The sequence below is a fragment of the Alexandromys fortis genome, unplaced genomic scaffold, assembly GCF_014885135.2.
Source record: "Alexandromys fortis isolate MF-2015 unplaced genomic scaffold, M_Fortis_MF-2015_v1.1 scaffold_321, whole genome shotgun sequence".
In the NCBI taxonomy this organism is placed as follows: domain Eukaryota; kingdom Metazoa; phylum Chordata; class Mammalia; order Rodentia; family Cricetidae; genus Alexandromys; species Alexandromys fortis.
Genome location: NW_026068200.1, coordinates 501,293 through 521,491, shown reverse-complemented (window position 1 = coordinate 521,491; position 20,199 = coordinate 501,293). Strand labels below are relative to the sequence as shown.

Sequence of the window (20,199 nt, the reverse complement as noted above, 5' to 3'; positions counted from 1 at the left end):
AACATCAAGGCTGGATTTCTTAATGTGGTGTCCAAGTCTGGCTCTTAGTTCCCATCAAGGCCTCTGACTGTGCTGTCCCTGGTGCCTTGGCTCAGATGTCCTGCCTATCTTCTACTCCATTCCATCAACATCTGCTCTCCTATCTCCTCAGTACAGTTATCAGGAGTTCTTTGAGAACCAAGGTGATGCCTTGGTCCCCTCGAGGTCTTAGTGAGGGAAGCAGGGGTTCACTTCACATTAGTAGCCTGAATAAAAACTGCACAACGAATCGTGGCTGACCCTAACTCCATTGCAGTGGGTCAGTAGGCCTGACTTCCCATACAGTCCTATGTGACAAGAGGAAGACAGGGCCAAGGAGGTGAAGTCAGGCTTGGAACTGGACTCAGATTGGAAGGCTGACTCCATCCCCCAAGCAGCAGGGAACAGAGGTCAGGGGAGAATAATTACTCACATGTGTACAGCGCTGGAGTTTCTAGCCACAGACATTATCTCATCCAACCCTGGCACAGCCTCACGATGCAGATATTCTTACTCTTCCTCACCTTCCACCTAAGGAAACTGAGGCCCAAAGGGCCAGTTGCTTGCCGAAAGTCAACCAGCCAGGAGTGGAAGCCTAGAGACTCGAACCAGGGTCAGACTGTCGCTACGAGACTAAGCCACACACACGGAGCTAAATGGGAGGTTATCCAATGACTCTGGCAACCATTCCACTCTCTACCTAGCCCGTTATCCCTTTGAGCTTTCCAGCTAATGGTAGCATGAAATGGCATTTCCTAATCCTTCGGGCCATTCCAGGACTCATCCATATTCCAGAGAACAAAGAATCATCCATATTCCAGGCCCCAAAGGCAACAGTTGGAAAAGGCTTGAAGACAATGCAAATCCAAAGAGTGGTCAAGATCCCTTCTCTCTAGGAGCTGGCCAGAGGCAAGCCCCATCAGGCTGTGAGAGAGGGCGGCTTCCTCCCATGGTCCCCCAGCCAAAATACCCCTGGAGAAGTCTCTCTCAGTTATGCGCCTTTCCGGCTGGGCACTGGGCCCGGACAGCTCTTGGCTGGCAGCAGCTGGGCCCTTGCACCTGTCGATCTAGCTCCCATGCTTCACAAACACCCCCCCCCCCAGCTCTGTGCTGCTTCCAGATGGCCGCTCACTTATGCTTTCACCTCACTTTAAGCCTTTTCCTTAAGAATTTGATTTCTTTTCCTTACCCTGTTTTCTCCCCCAAATGCCTATTCTCCACGGCTCCCCCTGTCCCCATCATTATCTTTCTCTTCCTCTCACTGAATTTTGGATTTCTCCACTGAATATATACTTCTTGTTCAGTCTGTCCTTTTGGCCTTAACTCTAACCAGGTGGAGTGCTAGCTTCCTCCTCTGTCACACAGCGAGGTTTAGATGCTCCAGTCCCCATCTGCTGTATTGGGGTTTCGATTATTTTGTATGCATGTGTGTTTGTACGTAGATGTATGTATATGTGCACCCGTGTGGAGATCAGGGGTCAACACCGGGCATCTTCCTCAATTTCTCTGCATCTTACTTTTGGAGACAGGGTCTCTCACTGAACCTGGAGCTCACTGATTTAGTTAGACTGATGGTCAAGTCCCAGGGATCCTCCTGTCTCCACCTCCCCAGCAACAGGATTATATGAGGGCTGGGATTATAGGCCTCAAACACACAGAGTTGCCTGCCTCTGCTTCCTGAGTGCTGGGATTAAAGGTGTGCACCACTACAACGGTGCTCCTGGCTTTTTTTTTTTACACAAGTGCTGGGGATTGAACTCAGGTTCTCGTGTCTGCACTGCAAGCACTTTACTGACTGAGCCATCTCCCCATAGTATTATTATTATTATTAGTTGTTTATTAGCTTGCATTCATTGTGTAAATGATGGGTTTCATTATGGCGTTTGCATATAACCCATCATATACTTAGCTCATGTCCTCCATTATTCTCTCTGGCTCCCTTCCCACTAGTTCCTTTCCTCACCCAAATACTCTCCCTTCTAGCATCACTCACAGGCCCTTTGCAGAAAGGTGAGAACTGCCGTGGGGGAGGGGAGGAAAGAGAAGGCGAGGCAGGCAGAAGCGGCTTCCAGCAGCAGTGTTCTCACTTGCCAGCTGGGCCGTCCAGTCACTTCCCTTCTCTGAGCTTTCCTCCTTCGATTATAAGATAGGATGGATGATAATGATGATGATCACTGAACATGGAGTAAAGAAAACGTATGACAATTGACCTTGTACCAGGTAAGAAAGGTCTTTATGAACTAAGAGGCAGGTGGCAATGGGTGTTCTTAAGGAGGCAGAAAGGTCCCAGGGTCAGTAGCAGAGACACTGTGGCTGGTCAGCCTGGCTTGACTCCTCAACCTCAAACACACAGGCTGTACAACCTCAGTAAGATGTTCCACACCTATTCTTCTCTTCTCTGTCAGGAGGGACACAGGGACAACATAATAACAATGCTCCACTAACACCTTAGACTGTTGTAGGACTCGGTGAACAGTAAGGGCCTGTCACCTAGTAAGTGTTCAGTGAACATTACCCCGATGTTAAATTCAGACCCAGTAAGGAATAATGCTCCCCTGAGCTCATGTACTTGGTGGTACTAGAAACCTAATCCATGTAGGATCCACAGTTAAGGCTGCTGGACCTCAAAGTCAGCTTCATGGAGGTTGTACACTGCAATTCAGTTTGGGCTCTTCTCTCCAAGCCATTGGTCCTAGGATGAGACATGAACAAAGCCGGGAAGAACCAGCATACAATTCCAGCTACTCTTGCCAAAGGGGACACCGTAATACATAAGGGACCTTGAGCAACCAGGCCTGTGATCCTGTATGCTTAGGTGACGACAGAGCCTGCACCCTGACCTTCTGAAATACGTGCCATAAGATCCTGTTCACCTCTAGCTTCAATAGCTGATCCCCAGAGGGATAAATCTCTGAGGCAGTAGGAACCAGTGGAAATATTTATAATTCCCCAGGTTATGGACGTGAACTGAATCACACATCCATGTTAACCTCCAAAGTCAAAGGCCAAGAGCAACAACAGGGGCTAGTATCTCAACCTGGGACACTTAACCATGGCAACAGAGGTTCTGGCAGAGGAGGACAAATGTGAAACCTCAACTAGGATAGAATTGGGAGCTTGAGCAGGAAAAGGCACAGACCTGAAAAGGGGCCATGCAGGTAAATGCCCCAGGCACAAAGATGAAAAAGAGAGGAAGGGCCATTATATCTCAGGTCTTAAGCACAAGGAAGTTTCATCGGCCTGATGTTGCAGGGAGCCAGATGAAAATGGCTTCAGCTAGGGCTCAGATGTACTTCATGGTCGAGCATTTCCACAACATGGGGTTCAGAGTTCGAACTCTAGCACTATGAGAGAGAGAAAAAAAAATCCCTGCCTTTTTAAACCAGTGAAGTAAGCTGCTGGGTGATTATGGCACACACCTTTAACCCCAGCACTTGGGAGGCAGAGGCAGGCAGATCTCTGTGAGTTCAAGGCCAGCCTGGTCTACAGCCAGCTACACAGAGAAATCCTGTCTCCAAAAACAAACAAAAAAAAGGAAAGAAAAAAAAAAAACAAGTGGGCCGGGCGGTGGTGGCGCACGCCTTTAATCCCAGCACTCGGGAGGCAGAGACAGGCGGATCTCTGGGAGTTCGAGACCAACCTGGTCCATAAGAGCTAGTTCTGGGACAGGCACACAGGCACCAAAGCTACAGAGAAACCCTGTACCAAAAAAAAAAAGTGGACTGAGAGATACTGTGTTATGCTGAGAATGGCAGGTGGCAAAAAGAAGAGAACACACAAGACCCCAAAGGCTTGTGTTCCAGAAGCTGAAGAGAACCCAAGGAGGATCCGGCACCCTGAAGGCCTAGCCTACATGTATTCAGAAAAGTGTGATGAGGCCCCTGTCAATCCTTGGTGTGGAAAAATTTACAGACTGAGATCCCCTCACTCTACCCTTCAGGGATTTGAAGCATGTGTCTATGATTGTGCTAGGCTAGAGGGGCCAGAGACGGAGGTGGGGTGCAGTAAAGACAGTGTCTCTAGGGTCCTCAGGAGAAAGCTCCTCTCTGTGTCAATAGATGGAGGCAGGGGAAAGTTCTCCACAGTTTGGCCCAAAGTCATCCTGAGGATTGCTCTTTTTGACACAACCTCACACTCTCTTTCCAGTCCTATATTCCTGGCTGTGTGCAAGCTATTTCCACTTGGATGTTCTGCCAACAGCTTAAACTAAACATGCTTAAAGCAGAATTTTGCTTCCCCCACAAAGCCTCACATCTTCCCGAGGCCTCCAGCTTCACTGCTGAAACCCAACAGCTCAGGGCCAGGCTGCCTGGCTGCTACTCTCTTCCCTTCTCTGGCACCTCACACTCTCTTCCTTTGAACCCTACACCTTTCTCTGGATGATATTACTTTCAGAATCCTCTTTGCCATCCACCAGGCTGCAGCCCTCTCCCACCCTGTACATGGTCTCAAGAGATGGCTATGACTGTCCCTGACTGGGACTGCCTTTAACTGGGCTCTTGCCTCAACTGGAACCACTTGGACTTTCGGGCCACATGTGTTCACCATTTACCATGAATGGATGCGGTGAAGCAACCATTCTAGAAGAAGGAAGGAAGGTACAGATGACAGACCAGTCGGTAGCCTAGGGGAGTTTGACCTCAATGGTGAGTCAGTCAGAGTCTGCTGTGAATTCCAGCTCTGCTCCTTACTAGCTGTGGGATCTAGGGCTTGGTTCACCTCTCTGAGCCTTGATCCTTCCTTCCAAACTGAGGCTGGGGGTGAGGGACGGGGTCCTTGTAGCTGTAGCATGTGGAAGGCTCTGGTTTCATCTCTAGCATAGTAAGACATAATAATAATAATAATAATAATAATAATAATAATAATAATAATAATAAGTCAACGACATGGAGATGATGGTTGGTTTCCTAGGGTTCTTGGGAGGTTGAATGCTAGAAGGGACACAGAGGAGGGGCCTACACTGGATGAGCATTCTCCAAGAACAGAGTGAGCAGAACCATCCAGAAAGATGAAAGAACCCCAATGGCTGGAATTGTTTGTGTATCTTTATTTTTTCTGTTATGTATAAATGTCAGGAATTCAAGCAGAGAATCTGCTTGACTGGGTCCAGTTGCTGGCCCTCTCCAAACATTCCCCCGCCCCTTTGTCAATAAGAAAGCACCACTAGAATCTACAGCCTGACTAGGGCACCAAGGGATGTTCGGTTATCTGCAGATTTCTATTTTTCTGGGCCCTTTCCTCCTAGTAACTGATATTGTTTCATTTCTTCTTCTCCATCTTTAAAAAAAAAAAAAACTCAGGAGCAAAGGCAGGCCTGTCCAAGCCTGCTGGGCTGGCCGGGGTCAGAGGAATGCAGCCGCTCCCTCCATTGAATGGCCAGGCCAGGCCAGGCACTCGATCAGGCTGGCAGCAGCAGACTCAGGCCAGGCCTGGGAAGCTCCAGCACCTTGCTCAGAGGGGCTGGAAAGTGCTACAGACGTTAGCTCATCACTCCCTGGCAGGGGCCTACTGGCCTGCTATTCTCACTAGAATCTTCCAGATGGGGAAATGGAGGCACAGGCCCACTTGGAGCGATTGCAGATGCCCAGGTTCTAAGATGACTTCTGGGCAGAGTCCCCAGGTTGGTGAGGGAAGAAGGGTCACCTGAACTTCCACTAATGGGCTTCATTTGTTTGGATTGTTGGGGTGGAGGTGATAGTTAAAAGGGGACCCAGACTACAGCCTCTGAAGGGGACAAGGAGAGAGCTGGGATGGGTAAACCTTAAACAGCTGCAGATGCACTCAGAGATGGCTAACTACTCTCCCTAAGAGGTTTACCGCTAGCAGTACCTCTGCAAGAAGAGGCACGGAGACAGTCCACAGAACCAACAGCCAAGGGTTAACAACACTGCTTGGGGGTGGATTAGTATGTCTTCCTCTAGTACATTCCTGTTCACTCAAAAGTCAGTTCCGTGAACAATTACATTTATAATCAGATAAAATGTTATTTTTAATTACTAAAAGAAGAGAGAGAGAAAACAGAGCTGAGGATTCAGTTCACTGGTACAGTACGCATGAAGCCCTAGATTTGATCCCCAGTAGTGCAAAACCAAAACAGAAACAAACAAAAAAGGAAAGGCTGGAGAGATAGCCCAGGGGTTAAGAGCACATACTGCTCTTCCAGAGGACCCAGGTTGAGTTTCCAGCATCTTCAAGGCAGCTTACAACCATCCAAAACTCCAATCCCAGGGAATCCAGGACCCTCTTCTGGCTCTGTGGCCACCAGGCACCATGGACAAGGCACACATACATAAATGCAGGCAAAACATCCATACTCATAAAATACAAATAAATAAACCTTTTTAAAAACTTTTTAAACAATAAAGAAAAAGAAGATGCGCAGCAACAGCACCTGGGATGTGGACAGAGCACTGGACTTGGAGTGAGAAGGCTTGGGACAAATAACTACGACTCTGAGTCACAGCTGTCCGGGAAATGGAGGGAATCACATACAGTTGGCAAAAATGAAGAGAAATGGTCTTTGTGAAAGAGGCTTTTTAAGAAAATATTCATTATAAAAATTTCAAGCATTCCCAAAAGAAAACAAAAGCCTCATACACCCATCCTCAACAATTTTCTCATTTAATCTATAGCCCCATCAGGTCTCCTCTGGCCCACACTGAACTATTTTAAAGCAAATCCCAGATAGGCACCCTTTTCCCATAAGTACTCCACTATTAACTGCTTTATGAATGTTTACATTTTTCATAATTAAAAATAATAGATGATAGCTGTAGAAAATTTGGAAAATGAAGAAACAATTTATTTATAAAGAAAAGAATAAAAAATCACTCATACCCCACCACACAGAGACAAACACATTTCAGAATAATCAATTATTTTTCTATGCATATATTAATTCTTAGCAAAAATTGTATCATATTGTATACACTATTTTTAGGTATCATTTTATTTTAATTATAAAAATAATAAGACCATATTACAGAAAAATGAGAAGAAATTACCCACAATCCCTTAGCAGCTAATATAAAAACTGTTAATAGTTCAATATACTTCCTTCCCATTTTTTTCAATTTGCATTCATAATTTTACCACTAGTAGAATACTACTGATTATGCACTTTTCAAGTTATGAATCTATTCTAATTGTGAAAAAACAATGTAATCCTACTGCAAAAAAAATTTGAAAAGGAAAAAGAAAAATATTACTCATAATTCCACTACTCAATTATAATCACTGTTAACATTTTAGTATATTTGCACCCAATATTTTTTCTATGTATACTTATAATTTCAACAAAAATAGGTCCAAGTACTTAAGAGGCTGAGGCCAAATGATTAAAAGTTCAAGGCCTTCCTAGGCTACAGAATAACATCCTGCCTCAAAAAAAAGAAACAAAATATACTTTTAAGGAGCTTAATAACTATAAATGTACATTTAATTAAAAGAAAAATAAGCTAGATGAGGTGGCACACACCTTTCATCTCAGCACCTGGGAGATAGGGGCAAGGGGATCTCTGTGAGTTTGGGGCCAGCCTGGTCTACACATTGAGTTCCTGGACAGCCAAGTCTACATAGAGAGACCCTATCTCAAAAAAAGGAGACATTGGGTTGCTGAGATTATTCCGCAGGTAATGAGCCTGATGGCCTGAGTTACATCTCCAGGACACACATTTGAAGCTACCCTCTGACCTCCACACATACACGGCGGCAGGTGCACACGGGTCACGCGTGCACACATCTCCCACACACACCAAATACGTAAATACAATTACATACTAGAGAAAACAGAAAAGGATAATTCAGAATCGTGTCCCTTACTGGCACTGCCTCTCGGGTGTTTCTCCGGCCAATGCTTTATTCCCATAGTCCTATGGAGTTGGAAGCAAAGAAGCCTTCATTTTGGAGCCTTTGTACCCTCCGCACTTCAGCCTCATATTTATGCAACTTTGTACCCAGGGCTTTTATTCAATATTTTGTCATGAATAAAAGTTCTTAAAATCTTAAAATGAATTTGGGAGGTAGTGGTTAAGGTACCAAGAGAAACTCCCTGGCCATAGACCTTTATGATTGGTTTCTATTATAAACAATTCTCCTTCATATATGTATATGTATGGAATGTGTGTATATGTATATGACAGAGAATTGTTTATATATGTGTGTATGTATGTATGCTTATTTATATGTAGCCCAGGCTGCTCTAGAACTTGCTGTGTAGCCCAGGTTGGCCTGGGATTTGCTGTGTAACCCAGGCTGTCCTGGAACTAATGATCCTCCTGAGTACTGGAGTAACAGGTGTGTGCTACCACATTGGCGTTTCTAAATATACTCATATAAATGTGTGTTGGGGGGGTGAAGAGATGGTTCAGGAGTCAAGAGCGTTTACTGCTCTTGCAGAGGTCCTGGGTTCAGTTCCAAGCACTCACATAGCAGCTCACAAACCACCTAGAACTCCAATTCCAGGGAATCTAATTCTGACCTCTTGCATGCATATGGTACAAATGAAATCACGAAAGCACACATATACGCACACACACAATTTTTTAATATAAATTGGTACCTTTTAACTTTTCTGTGCACATATTGACTACATTTTTGGGGTCCATTTCTACATTTACAGACTGACCTATAAGCATGATTATCTTTTTCCAACCCCATTTTTATCCCAGTCACATGGTCCAGGCAGCTTTGGCAGTGGCGAGTGGAGTTTTGAAAACAAACCTGCATTCTCATCTTTTCCTTCCTGAGTTTAGAGAGCTCTTTCATCCCCCTCCCAGTCTGATATTTCAATTACTCAGTCAGCAAGTGTTATTGAACCTGAAGGGTGTGAGCTGTGGCAGGGATGGGGTCAAAGGAAAAGAATCAGAAGGCTCATTACAGCACCAACACCAATCCCAGCATGTACTAGCCATTTTACCACCCAGCATCAATCACTCGAGCTGAAGATTCCTTCCTAACCTTACAGTTTCTGTTAATTTCTTACGATATACACTTAATGGGAAAACTGAGCACACATACACCACCAGCACAGCCTCTTACCCTAAGACCACACAAGCTAGCAAATGGCAAAGCAGGGATTTAGTCCAGGCGACTGACCCCTGAACTTGCACTCTGGACCTCTTCTTTGCCCTCCAGGCAGCAGGGTGTAGGGCTGTAGGGTAGAGACTGCAGCCAGCCTCGCCAGAATAAAAACTCCCTTCCTCTTGACTGTGCCAACTTGGGCACTTCTCTGAGGCTAATTCACCTTTGGTAATCCAATCTCACAGGGGTGTCCTAGGAGTTGGGATGAGATGATGCGAGAGAGAGGATGCTCGTTGTCCGGCTCATGACGGACATTTAGAAGATTATTGCTGGGTGAGCATCACTTCTCTCTTGGCTTCACAAACTTGTGGTCTACTTGCTAAGTTGGAGAAAAGAGTTTAGCGGAGCTCTGAGCTAACCCTGGAGTCGGCTGGGAAGTCAGTGATCTAAGGCATATTTGCCTAGAAATGCAAATGTCTTCTTCGCCCCCACTCAGTCTCTGCCACTAACCTCAACTCCCATTCCCCCAAAAGGAAATGGGTGACTTTTCTGCTTCAAAGCTGAGTGCTTATAGCCCCTCTCATTCCTACTCCCTGGGAGGTGGGCAGTGGAGATGACAGGAAGTCACCCGTGGGGTGGGGGTCTTTCTGGAACTTGGGCATATAGAAGTGTGGTGGAGGGCGCTCCTTTTTCTGGCCTTCAATGGTCCGGATGGGGGAGGGGGCTAGCTGTTGAGCAACTGCTCCGGAGACACTCCAGAAGCTGAGATGAACATATGCCTCTTTCTAACAATTGGCCTGGGAGCCATCCAATAGATGGAGGGCGGATCCACGGGTCTGGGAACGGGAGCCTGCAGCCCAGCTGTGTCCTGTAGTTTACAACCAGCCGAGTCCAAACAGAGGTGGAGGGGGCAGGTCAGGGGTCCAAATTAGCAACCGTGATTCAAACGCCAAGCCTAAATCCGCTCCTTCTCCACCCTTGCCTTCACAGAAACTTTTCTCACCCCAGGCAAATACGGAGAGACTTTGGAGGTGTACCTCTCCTGCTACCCCAGTAGAACTTTAGGCTCCCACAGACTGCGCCTCTTCTCTGCAGGAAAGAATCAGAGTCTTCGAGCCAAGTGAGAAAGTGTAGCAATGGCGTGTGGAGTGTGCTTGTTACCCGGGTTGGACTTGCAGCAGAGTGGCTGCGGGGGCAGCAATGAGCAGCGCAAGAAAGGCTGCTTTCTAGCCCAACGGGGGTAAAATGGGTTTCCCTAGTTATCCATCCAGGGTACTCACCCTAGCTTCTTCGAAATGCCAAAGAAGGGCCTAGATCTGTCTCTCCATTGATGCCCCTCTTTGTCAGCAAGCCGGTCATTTCATCAACAAACAGGTCTGACTCTGTTAGAAGCGCAAATTCAGGGCACTTGCGATCCTAAAAGAAGAAGAAGAAAAAAGATCTTCAGGTCTTTAAAGCCAGTTATGACGCAAGGCACACACAGTGAAAAGGCCTTTGTAACATTCCTCCCTCGTTTCCTAAACATCGTACTTTTTCAAAAGGCCATGTTTTACAAACGGCGTAAAAACTGAGTTGTTGAAAGAAGAGGGTGGGAGGGGGTGGGGGCTTGATTACAGGGGGTAATCTTGGTGGCCTTCCTGCAAGGGGTGCGGTGGGAGTTTCCAGCCGCTGGGAACATGCCTTGAAATGGGAAGCCCCAGATCTCTTTTAGTAAGGATTTGTAAGAAAACGTACCAACACAAGAGAGATGTGCTCCAAGTGCAAAATGTTGTTCTTGCTAGATGTGAATAATTATATAATCAAAATAAAATAACCTGGCATCGTGGGAAGGCAAGAGGAATCTCTGCGAACTCTGTGGCAAGCTTTTCGAACCCGCTGCCTGTTCTTGGCTTTTCCGTGAACCATGTGAACTGCATGCGTGCACCTAGCCCCACGGTCCCGTCCCGTAGAACAGCATTTCTCAGCGTCGTCGCATCCTGCCTCTTTCTGCCCTGGATGACCACAGGAACAGGACAGAAAGCCTTGACCCTGGGCCTTGAAGGAAGCCACGGAGGCTGCCATATGATCCCTCTAAGTAGCCCTGAACAAAATGTAGGGAGTGTTGGGGGAAAAGCCCCCTCCAACCTCAGCCCTTCCACTACTACGAGGCGAGGCGATGTAGCCCGAAGAGGGCAAACCGACTCACAGAAAGCCCTGCAGGAAACTAAGACCGTGCCTTGCCTACCCCGTCCCGTGTGCAAGTCCCTCCTGTGGGTCTTTCTCTAAGCCAACAGCTCTCCTCTCTATCCATTGAAGCCCGTACTGGCCACACGCTTGATTTAGGTCAGAAAACAGACACTAACAGCTCTCCCTCGCCTCGGTGAAATTACTAAGTGGAATTTATTGGGCAAGTCCATGCAGGGTGGTGGGGAGAGCCCACGTCCTGGGTTCGGGATGCCACCAGTTTTAGAAACACAGGTACGGGCCAGAGCACTGGGAGAGAAGTGACCATAATCTGGAACCAGCAGCCCCACCCAGGTGACTGTGTCTTGCCCCCAGGGCTGAGGGGCCGGAGGGGACGCACGGACTCTGTTCCCTAGCCCGCCCTCTGCTTTCACAAGATCCACGGTGACTGCACCAGCTCGAGCGCCTTTAAAGGGCCACACACGCCAGCCGCCGCTATAAAATGTTCCCAGCGGCACAGCTGCAGAAGTGCGCTGCTGAGCTGCGGTGAGGAGGCTTGCTCCGCCCGGCTGCTCCGCCCACAGCCTATCGGCGCGGGGCTGCTCCCAGCAAGGAGGACCAGACTCGAGGAAGGCGCTGCACCCTCTCGGGCCCTCCGTAAGTATCCAGTTCAGATTTTGCCAGCAACTCGTCCACGAGCCAGGACATGTGCTAATAATGCCCTAAGCCGGTTATAAAGACGTGAAAATTGGGGGGGGGGGTGGGAAAAAAGGGGGGAAAGGGGTCTGTCCTTCCTGGGATCCCTAGCAGAAGCCAGCCTGCTACCGTGTGCCTTTACACCAGGGCTCTCCGGGCGGCAATGGGGGCTTGAGAGCCCGGGTCCCCTCGCCAAGAACCAAGCGCGGTGGCTTGCTAACGCCACCGCCCCGGAGTCCGGTGCCGAAGCTGCGGGCGGGCACGATCGCGGGCCGGGGCTGCTAGGCGCTGCACGGTGCGGTGCGGCGGCGCGGCGCGGCTGTTGCAGCCTTTTCCCAGGCGCCTTGGGGTCGGGTGGCCGCCCGTACGCCTGGCCGGGGGAATCCGAAGGCAGCGAGCGGCTCGCGGCGGCGGCATAAGTGCCAAGGGGCTGGGGGCTCGGCCGCTTCGTCCACGTCCCAGCCCCTGCGAGCTTCCCTCTCTCCCGGGCTGGCGGCTTCGCGGAGGTAAGCCCGGCCGCCGGGCAGGGCGCTGGGCTGGGACAGCGGGAGACGAGGACACGGCCGGTGGCGGAGCGGCCCGCCCGAGGGGCTGGGGGACTTGTTTGCTGCAGGAGGTGCCCGGGCCGGGAGGGGGGGGACGGCAGGCGACGGGACTGGGCGCCCACTTGTCCAGAGGAAACCGCAGCAGCTCCCCTCCCGCACCCGCGCTTTCTCCGGCTCTGCTTCCCCGACTTCACCAATAGCCGGGACTGCATCAGGCCGCTCGGGAGCCGCACAAAGCTCTTGTTTCCTTGGGGGGCTGGAGACAGAGGGGCTGCGGGCCGAGTGTCGCCGAGCTGACGGCTGCAAGTTGGATCTTTGGCGCAACTTGCTATTTTTTTGCTCCCCACCCCCCCCCACACACACACACACGCAGCCCACCCCGCTCCCTGCTCCCGCGCACACACCCCTCTCAAGGGGAAGCGGTGGCGCCCAGCCCCTACCTCCGCGGGACGCTTGAGCTGGGGTAGGACAGCTTGTCGGGTCCGTGCCACTTTTTGGCCCTGTGACCTTGGGTAAGTTCTCGCACCTCTGGGCACCTCGAACGTTCGCTAAGCAGCCAGGAGCACAGGCAGCTTCGGACACTCTGAGGACGCTCGGAAGTGTTGGTGAGGCGCGCGAGCCGCTGGCGCCAAAGTGCGCCCCCGCGCGCGGAGACGCTGCGGGTCCCCAAAGTCGCGCTGACGCGGAGACCCCGTGTCTCAACGTCTGTCTGCTTCAGAGCACCTGAGGTAACGGAAGCTTGGAGCCCTCAGGCATCGCTGCTTGCTCCTGGCGGACAGAGCTGCGTCCGCCAAGCCCCGCGCTGGTGGCCCTCACCGGGCGCATCGAGGAGGCCTGGGGAGCTGTCGGTAAACAACGGGCTGCTTGGAGGCGTGCAAGCCAAGCCGCAGTGCTGTTTGGATTTTTTTTTTTTAGATTTCTCAGTAGCAATGGAGATGGAGATGGAGATTACCGGTTGGTGCCATTTTTTAACTTTTGCTCCCTGGACAGGTTCATGACCCCTCACCTGCCTCTCCCTTTTCTTTATCCCCGCTTCTCATACCCCCTTTCGGGCGCTGGCGAGGACCGATGCGGGGGGCGGCCAGGCAGGGCTGGGTAGCGGGAGGCGCAAGCCGCGGAGCCGGCACTTGTTGCGCGGCTTTTTCGCGGCGGCTCCCAGCGGCTTCGCAATGGTCACTTCGTGGCTCGTCCAGACATTCGTGAAGCAAGTTGTTCCCCTCCAATGGCCGACGGATCGGGTAGGGGATAGAAAATGGGGTCGCGGGGGGGGCAGGAAATAAGATCACCCCAGAGATGGGCTCCGCGCTTTCCGAGCGGGCTGGCGCGCCTCGAGGGGAATGTTACAAGGGCCTGCCCTGAGAGACGACACCAGAACACACGCACTTTCCTCATATTTTCTAACCCCTGTTAGTGTTGCTCTTGGGGAGGGGGGGCTTTTTTTTTTCCTTTGGACATTTGGGTACTGGTGGCATACGGGAGGGAGAAGATGGAGACGAAGGTGAAGCGATAAGGAACTTGCTATAGTGGTGCTGGCTCTCCTGACGACGAGACGCTTAGCGCCCTTGTCTTGAGATAGATGGCTGAAATATAGATGGCTTGCCTCAGCTCTATTTGTACTTCAGTCAAGTAGTGGTGCGGGACCCAGCAAGTGCCCCTTCCATGTTTTCTCCTTTTTTCCCCCTGCCTTCCTTTCTCCCAGTAGGCGGTTGCTGAAGGGGAAAAAGGATAGTGGTACCTTTAGAAGCCAACGCATTCTTAACAACCACTGGGGGTAACAAGGAGGGTAGAGTCTCAGCAAAATTCTAGTCTCTTTGGGGAAATGACTCTTGGGTTCCTTAAGATGACAATGCTAGAATATATGAGGGTTTTAAACATATGCTTCCAGAAAAATAAGAAATTTTAATTTTCTGAGTTCGAAGTGGTTTTTTGTTTGTTTGTTTGGTTGGTTGTTTTTTTTTTTTTTCCTTTATTCTCTTATCTCTTTGGCACATGGGCAAGAGAATCATTTCTTTAGAAGCCATCTGAGTATTTCGGGTATGAGGACTTGACCTGTGGTCAGGAGAGCTATGTGGCAAAGGACTGCAAGATGCTGCTTTACAAACTGCTGCCGCTGCTTCCAGGCTGAAAACCATCGGATTTTCCCTCCAGGAAGAATCCTTTCTTCTCTCGTTCCCACATGGGTGTGGCCTGGCTATGGGCTCTGGGACAGTTGTCCTAGGAAAGCCCAATCTAGGGACTGTCTCGTAGGTGCTTGAGACATGGAGGAACTGAGCTACTTCCAGCTCTTCTGTGGCTCCTGCTGCCTCGGAGCCTCCAAAACACCCTGGTCTGCTGTCTTCTTGTAGGCATACCCCAAGACAGGGCTTTGGAGACGCTAGGGCATCCTTCTCCCGAATTCTCACTTTCCCCCAGTCCCATCGGAGACCTAGACCTGGCGCTAGTGATCCATTGACGTGGTCGCTGCTTTCTCAGGGACATGCCTGCTCTGGGAATCAGGAACAGCGCCACCCCTAGCTTTGGACTCTGTAATAACCTGTATGAGTAAATGTTCATGTGTTCTCTCTCGGCATTGGGGGTCGTTGTTAGAGCCTGGCTGAATAGAGCCTATTCCTGGCCTCGGGTCAGAGTTCACCTCAGTCTCTGCTCCCTGCCCAGTTCCTCTCTGTTTTTTTTGTTTTGTTTTGTTTTTGGTTTGGTTTGGTTTGGTTTGGATGGTTGTTTTTTGTTTGTTTGTTTGTTTTTGTTTAGTTTAACCTGTTCATCGTCCTTGCGTAGCTGAATGGATCCTGACTTGGAATTTTCTAGTGCTTCCTTTGTCAAGATTTCACCTTTATTCATTTTTTCTCTTTTACTTACAGACGAACAGCTCCAGCTGGAGGCCTCAACTCCCACCGATTTATCTTACTTCTGCCCAAACTCTGAAATGCCAACTATGTCAAGGCCTGCACTTGATGTCAATGGTGGTGCCAACTCTGTGAAGGAGGTAAGTTTTGCCACTTTACCGATGGAGATACTGCGGCATGGAAAGATGGACTTTAGGGGAGGGGGACATGCTCCTAGCCTTCCTAGGTGTTCATGTAGCCAGTGTGATTGACCAGAGAAGATACAGCAGGGCTTTGTCGGAAAAAATGAGAGTAGCTTTTGTCTAAAAGCAATTGAATTGAACTCACTAGGGGTATTGAAGGACAGACAGCAGGAGGGGAGCAAAGAAGCAGAATTGAAACAAGACCACTGTAGCAAAGAGATTATAGTGGGGCTGAGGAGAGGGACAAAGGGGTGCCCTTTTTAGATGGGGGCCACATTGAGTAGCAGGGGAGGGAGGCCCACTTTGGATAACTTAGGAATCAGAACCATAGTAGCCAAAGAAAGCTCACTGTCACCTGCCCACTATTAGCAGTAAATGCAGGGCATGCAGGAGCAGTCCAGATCCAGTGAATGCCAAAAAGAAAGCCAGGAGGAGGGCTACTATGGTGTACCTTTCTGTCTTCTAGGATGGCGACCAGGAGATGAACTCTCTGGACTACTCCAACCTCGGGGTGAAGGATCACAAAGCAGTGGCCATCCTGCACTACCCTGCGGTCAACTCAAATGGAGCCAAAGCCAATGGAGCTCCTGCGAGCTCCTCTGGATCAGCATCTCCAGGAGGCTCTCCTACTGCCAGCCCTTCTACCAAGCCCCCATCCTTCAACCTGCTCCCTGCCCCTCATCTGCTGGCCAGTATGCAGCTGCAGAAGCTTAATAGCCAGTATCATGAGGCCGCTGCTGCGGCAGCAGCTGCTGCTGCCACTCCAGACCAACCAGGGGAGGCAGGGCCCCTGCAAAACTGGGGCTTCGGGGTGGAAGGGGTGGAAGGCGTGGAAGGGGTGGAAGGGGCGGAAGGGGGAGCATCAGCCACTCCTCCTTCTGGTTCCCAGAGCCCTACTATCATTGATTCTGACCCAGTGGATGAGGAAGTGCTGATGTCTCTGGTGGTAGAGCTGGGGCTAGACCGAGCCAATGAGCTTCCCGAGCTGTGGCTGGGGCAGAATGAGTTTGATTTCACTGCAGATTTTCCCTCTGGCTGCTGATTCCAAGTGTCCCTAAAAATTGAGGAACAAAGCCACCAATTCAGTTGTAAATAAAAGTTACTTGCAAAGAGATAACTGACTATGTTCTTTATCAATGTCTAAAGTTGTGGTGTGCACTCTCATAGTCTTGTTAATTCTGGGTTGCAAGAGTCTGAGGAGTTTGGGGAGGGTTAGCACAGGTGGTCTCGGAAGTCTTGCTGCTGTTACCACTGCCCTTATCTCCTCAAGAGTCCAGGTACGTAGCTTCAATTCCCTAACACCCCACAAACACTGTCCTCTTGAAGGTTGAGCACAGAAGCTGGTGGTCAAGGCATTCTTGGAAGACAAGCTGCTTCAAATTTGTCTGCAGCTTCCTTGCCATTGGCACACCCTTGGCTACATGGCATATGTTCCCAACACTAGAAGCCGCCAATCCAGGTTTGAAATGATGGCTCAAGAATTAAAAGCACGTATTGCTTTTGCAGAGGACTGGGATTCAGTTCCCAGCACCCACATGGGCAACTCACAGCCATCCATAATTCCCATTCCAGGGCATCTGACATCCTTTTCTGACCTCCAGCATCAAGCATATATGTGGTACACATATATACAGGCAAAATGCATATACATAAACTTTTTTGTCATTAAAGCAAGATTCCAGGTGCCTTCTTCAAGCCCCTCCAACACCCCCTTGTTCCTCCCCTCCAAGCCTAGACGACTCTAAGCTAGCCTGTGTGTCCCCTCATTTCTACCTCCTTGGCCTACCCTGTGTGAGGAAGTCCTGTTTGGACTGGCCCTCTCCAACCTAAAAAGTACAAACAAGGTCCAGGCTTGACAACTTCAATGTTTAGAGATCTCTTGAGGCAGTGAGTTCAAAAGAAAGCCAAGCGACAAGATAATGACTCTGCCTCAGATCCCAGGTCTTAATGCAGCCCTGGCCTCATGTAAGGGCTGGAAACCGCTGCCCACATTTCGGACTCCTGAGGATGTTCTTCTTTGACCACTGAACATTATTAATTAGCCTTTGGGGAACAACATGAGACTTGTCCCACAGTGAGCACATTCAAGACGCCTACTACTAAAAGGCCTTCCCTGAGGACCTGTTCAGAGTCAGGCACTTTGCTGAACACTGGGATCAAGAATTAGATGAAGTTTGAACCTTTGAGGGTGTTTCCCATCTCAGAGAAAGAAGGGCACAAACATAGCAATAAACCTGTATTCTCCAGAGCACAAGGAACAGTGTTATTTGATCCCAGAAAAAGAAATAACTCTATCTACCTGTGATGTTTGGGGAAGGCATTCTAGGATTGAACCGGTCTGTTTATTTATTTTCACATCTTACAAGTAATAAATACATGGTATAATCTAGGGTATGTGGCTTGGTGGTAGAGCACTTGCTTAGCATGCATGAGTTCTGGGTTCTATCCCCAGCACTGCAAAACTCAAAGCACCAATTAAGAAGTAAAAACTTAGGTTGGACAGAAACAATCGAATCTCTGTGAGTTTGAGGCCAGCCTGGTAGACATAGCAAGTTTCAGGCCACCCAGAGCTACAAAATAAGACCAAAAAGAAAGAAAATAAGAAAGAGAAGAAGGGAGAGAGGAAGGGAGGAAGAGAGAAAGAGTCCAGATACAGTTAAAGAAGCCTTTGTCCTGCTCTCTCCCTTAATCCTGACCACCTCTGGTCCTCCAGAGAACTAGCTCTTTACCTGTTCCGAGTGTATCCTTGCCAACCCTGCTTTGGGTCTTGGTATGAAGATGTATCTATCCCTAGGGGAAAAAACTCTGTGTGTGTGTGTGTGTGTGTGAGAGAGAGAGAGAGAGAGAGAGAGAGAGAGAGAGAGAGAGAGAGAGGAGAGGAGAGAGAAATTATATATATACATGTAATTTCTAGTATATATGATACATATAATAACATAGTGCACACAAATATGAGGTTGTAGAGACCAAAGAGTCCCTCAATCTGCTGTCCGCAATCAAAGATACAGGAAAGTCAGTGGTGTGACTCAGTGTGGATGTGAAGGCCTACGAGGGTCAGAGGGCAGGCATAGCACCAAGATCTGAAGACCAAAGTTTCAGGAGTGCTGAGTAACATCCAAGGGCAGATGAGCAAGATGAGTGTTCCAGCTCTAATTCACCTTTCCTCTTCCTATTAGTTCTAGTCAAGCTCTCAACAGATTAGATGATGCTTAGTCACACATCCATTACTCCATCTACTGATTATTTAAATGCCAGCCTCTCATCGCCATATCCGGAGATGGAAATTTTGCTGGCTGTATGGGCATATGGGCATCCTTAGCTCCCCCTGAAGTTACCATCGCACCTAGAGAAGGTGTTTCTGTGAGGAAGAGAGCAACCCTGCCTCCTGGTGTCCGGAGCCAAGAAGTGTGGTCACCTAAGCCGGCTCTCAGTGAAGCTAAAGGGGGAAGAGAGGCAGGGCGTATCTTCCAGAGAGGGCCAGGTCTACTAGGGAAGGATAGGGACAGCGCAGACAGGAACAGACACAGTGGAGGACGGTTGTGCAAATCTCCATTGCTGCCCCCACTGTTTCATACTCAGCCCTCTTCACAGCTGCATACCTTCATTAGTTCCAGAAGGCAAATCCCGGGGTCTCCTTGCTTAGGCCCTAGATCACACAGGTAAGGAGCAAGGCGTGCTGGCAAGGACCCCACAGCCTGGAGCAAATGAGGACAGGTAGCAATGTCTCTAGGAGACAAGTGTCCATCTTGTTCCCTAGGGATAAGCTAGAGAGACCCTGTCCCTGATTAAAAGGAACTCACAGTTCCAAGGCAGTCATGGCCTTGAAGGATGAATTGGACTTGCACAGGGCAGCAAAACTAGTGAGGGTGGGAGCGTAGCCTCCAATCAGAGGAAATGGAACATTACCAAGAAGATAGAACAAGGCCTGCTGGAAACCAGAACAAAGCAACAGAAAAAACCAATCTCGAAACGAGAAGGCTTTCTCAAGGACACAAAGCCCAGAAGCTAGGAAAACATTGATATATTTAACTACATTATTTAGCTGCATTTTTGTTGGAGGTTGGTTTTGGTTTGCTGAGGCAGGGTCTCACTCTACAGCCCCATCTGGCCTTGAGCTCACTACTCAGCCCAGACTGGCCTTGGATTCCTAGCAAACCTCCTGCATCACCCTCCCAAGGGTTGGAATTGCAGGCGCGCACCACCACTCCAAAGCTGAACTGCACTCCAAAGGCCACGCAGCCTCTGCACCCTTGTCTTGAATCCTGGCACTGCGGAGGTAGAAACAGGAGGATCACAAGTTCAAGTCCACCTTGAGCTACATAAAAAACAAAGTATTGAAAAATATTTACAATAAGCCACACCCACACCCACCAAAAAGTCAGGCATGGTGGTGCACACCTTTAAATTTTAGTACTCCTGACGCAGAAGTGGGCAGATCTCTGTGGCTTCAAGGTCAGCCTGGTGTACATAGTGAGATCCAGGCCTGACAGAGCTACACGGGAGACCCTGTTTAAAAAACAACAAAATAAAAATAATATCACACAGGTATGGTAGTGCACACCTTTAATCCCATCACTTGGGTGATAGAGGCAGTCAGATCTCTGTGGTCTACAGGCCAGGCTGGTCTACAGAGCAGGTTCTAGGCCAGCCAGGGTTACACAATGAGACCCTGTATCAAAAAATAAATATCATAAACAAAGCCAAACCCAAAAAGTAACCAACATGGAGCTG

General features: G+C 49.2%; 1 protein-coding gene and 1 long non-coding RNA gene across 5 annotated transcripts in view; one reads left to right on the top strand and one right to left on the bottom strand.

The window, feature by feature from the left end:
- Positions 1 to 11,579, bottom strand: part of LOC126493114 (uncharacterized) — a 258,406-nt gene extending 246,827 nt beyond the window's left edge. The window contains exons 1-2 of the long non-coding RNA XR_007589757.1: positions 10,854 to 11,579; positions 10,320 to 10,455 (exon numbers count right to left, since the gene is read on the bottom strand). This is a non-coding gene — a long non-coding RNA (uncharacterized lncRNA). The remainder of the gene's footprint in view (positions 1 to 10,319; positions 10,456 to 10,853) is intronic.
- A 117-nt stretch (positions 11,580 to 11,696) lies between these two features.
- Cited1 (Cbp/p300 interacting transactivator with Glu/Asp rich carboxy-terminal domain 1) lies at positions 11,697 to 16,585 on the top strand. 4 transcript variants are annotated; one of them, XM_050129913.1, is made up of 4 exons: positions 11,985 to 12,404; positions 13,359 to 13,397; positions 15,302 to 15,426; positions 15,935 to 16,585. In XM_050129913.1, exons 2-4 carry the CDS (start codon positions 13,373 to 13,375, stop codon positions 16,508 to 16,510), a joined length of 726 nt encoding a protein of 241 aa, XP_049985870.1. In that variant the 5' UTR covers positions 11,985 to 12,404; positions 13,359 to 13,372; the 3' UTR covers positions 16,511 to 16,585. The 4 variants fall into 4 exon arrangements, with proteins under 4 accessions (XP_049985871.1, XP_049985870.1, XP_049985872.1 ...); XM_050129914.1 differs by lacking the exons at positions 11,985 to 12,404; positions 13,359 to 13,397 and adding an exon at positions 11,697 to 11,859; XM_050129915.1 differs by lacking the exon at positions 13,359 to 13,397 and having other exon boundaries at positions 11,986 to 12,404.
- The last annotated feature ends 3,614 nt before the right edge of the window (positions 16,586 to 20,199 follow it).

Excerpts from the sequence above, each read along its gene's own strand:
- Cited1 (XM_050129913.1), top strand. The coding sequence starts at position 13,373 with ATGGAGATGGAGATGGAGATTACCG. Across the intron at positions 13,398-15,301 it reads GATGGAGATGGAGATTACCG|ACGAACAGCTCCAGCTGGAG; the intron begins GTTGGTGCCATT and ends TTTTACTTACAG. Across the intron at positions 15,427-15,934 it reads GTGCCAACTCTGTGAAGGAG|GATGGCGACCAGGAGATGAA; the intron begins GTAAGTTTTGCC and ends TCTGTCTTCTAG.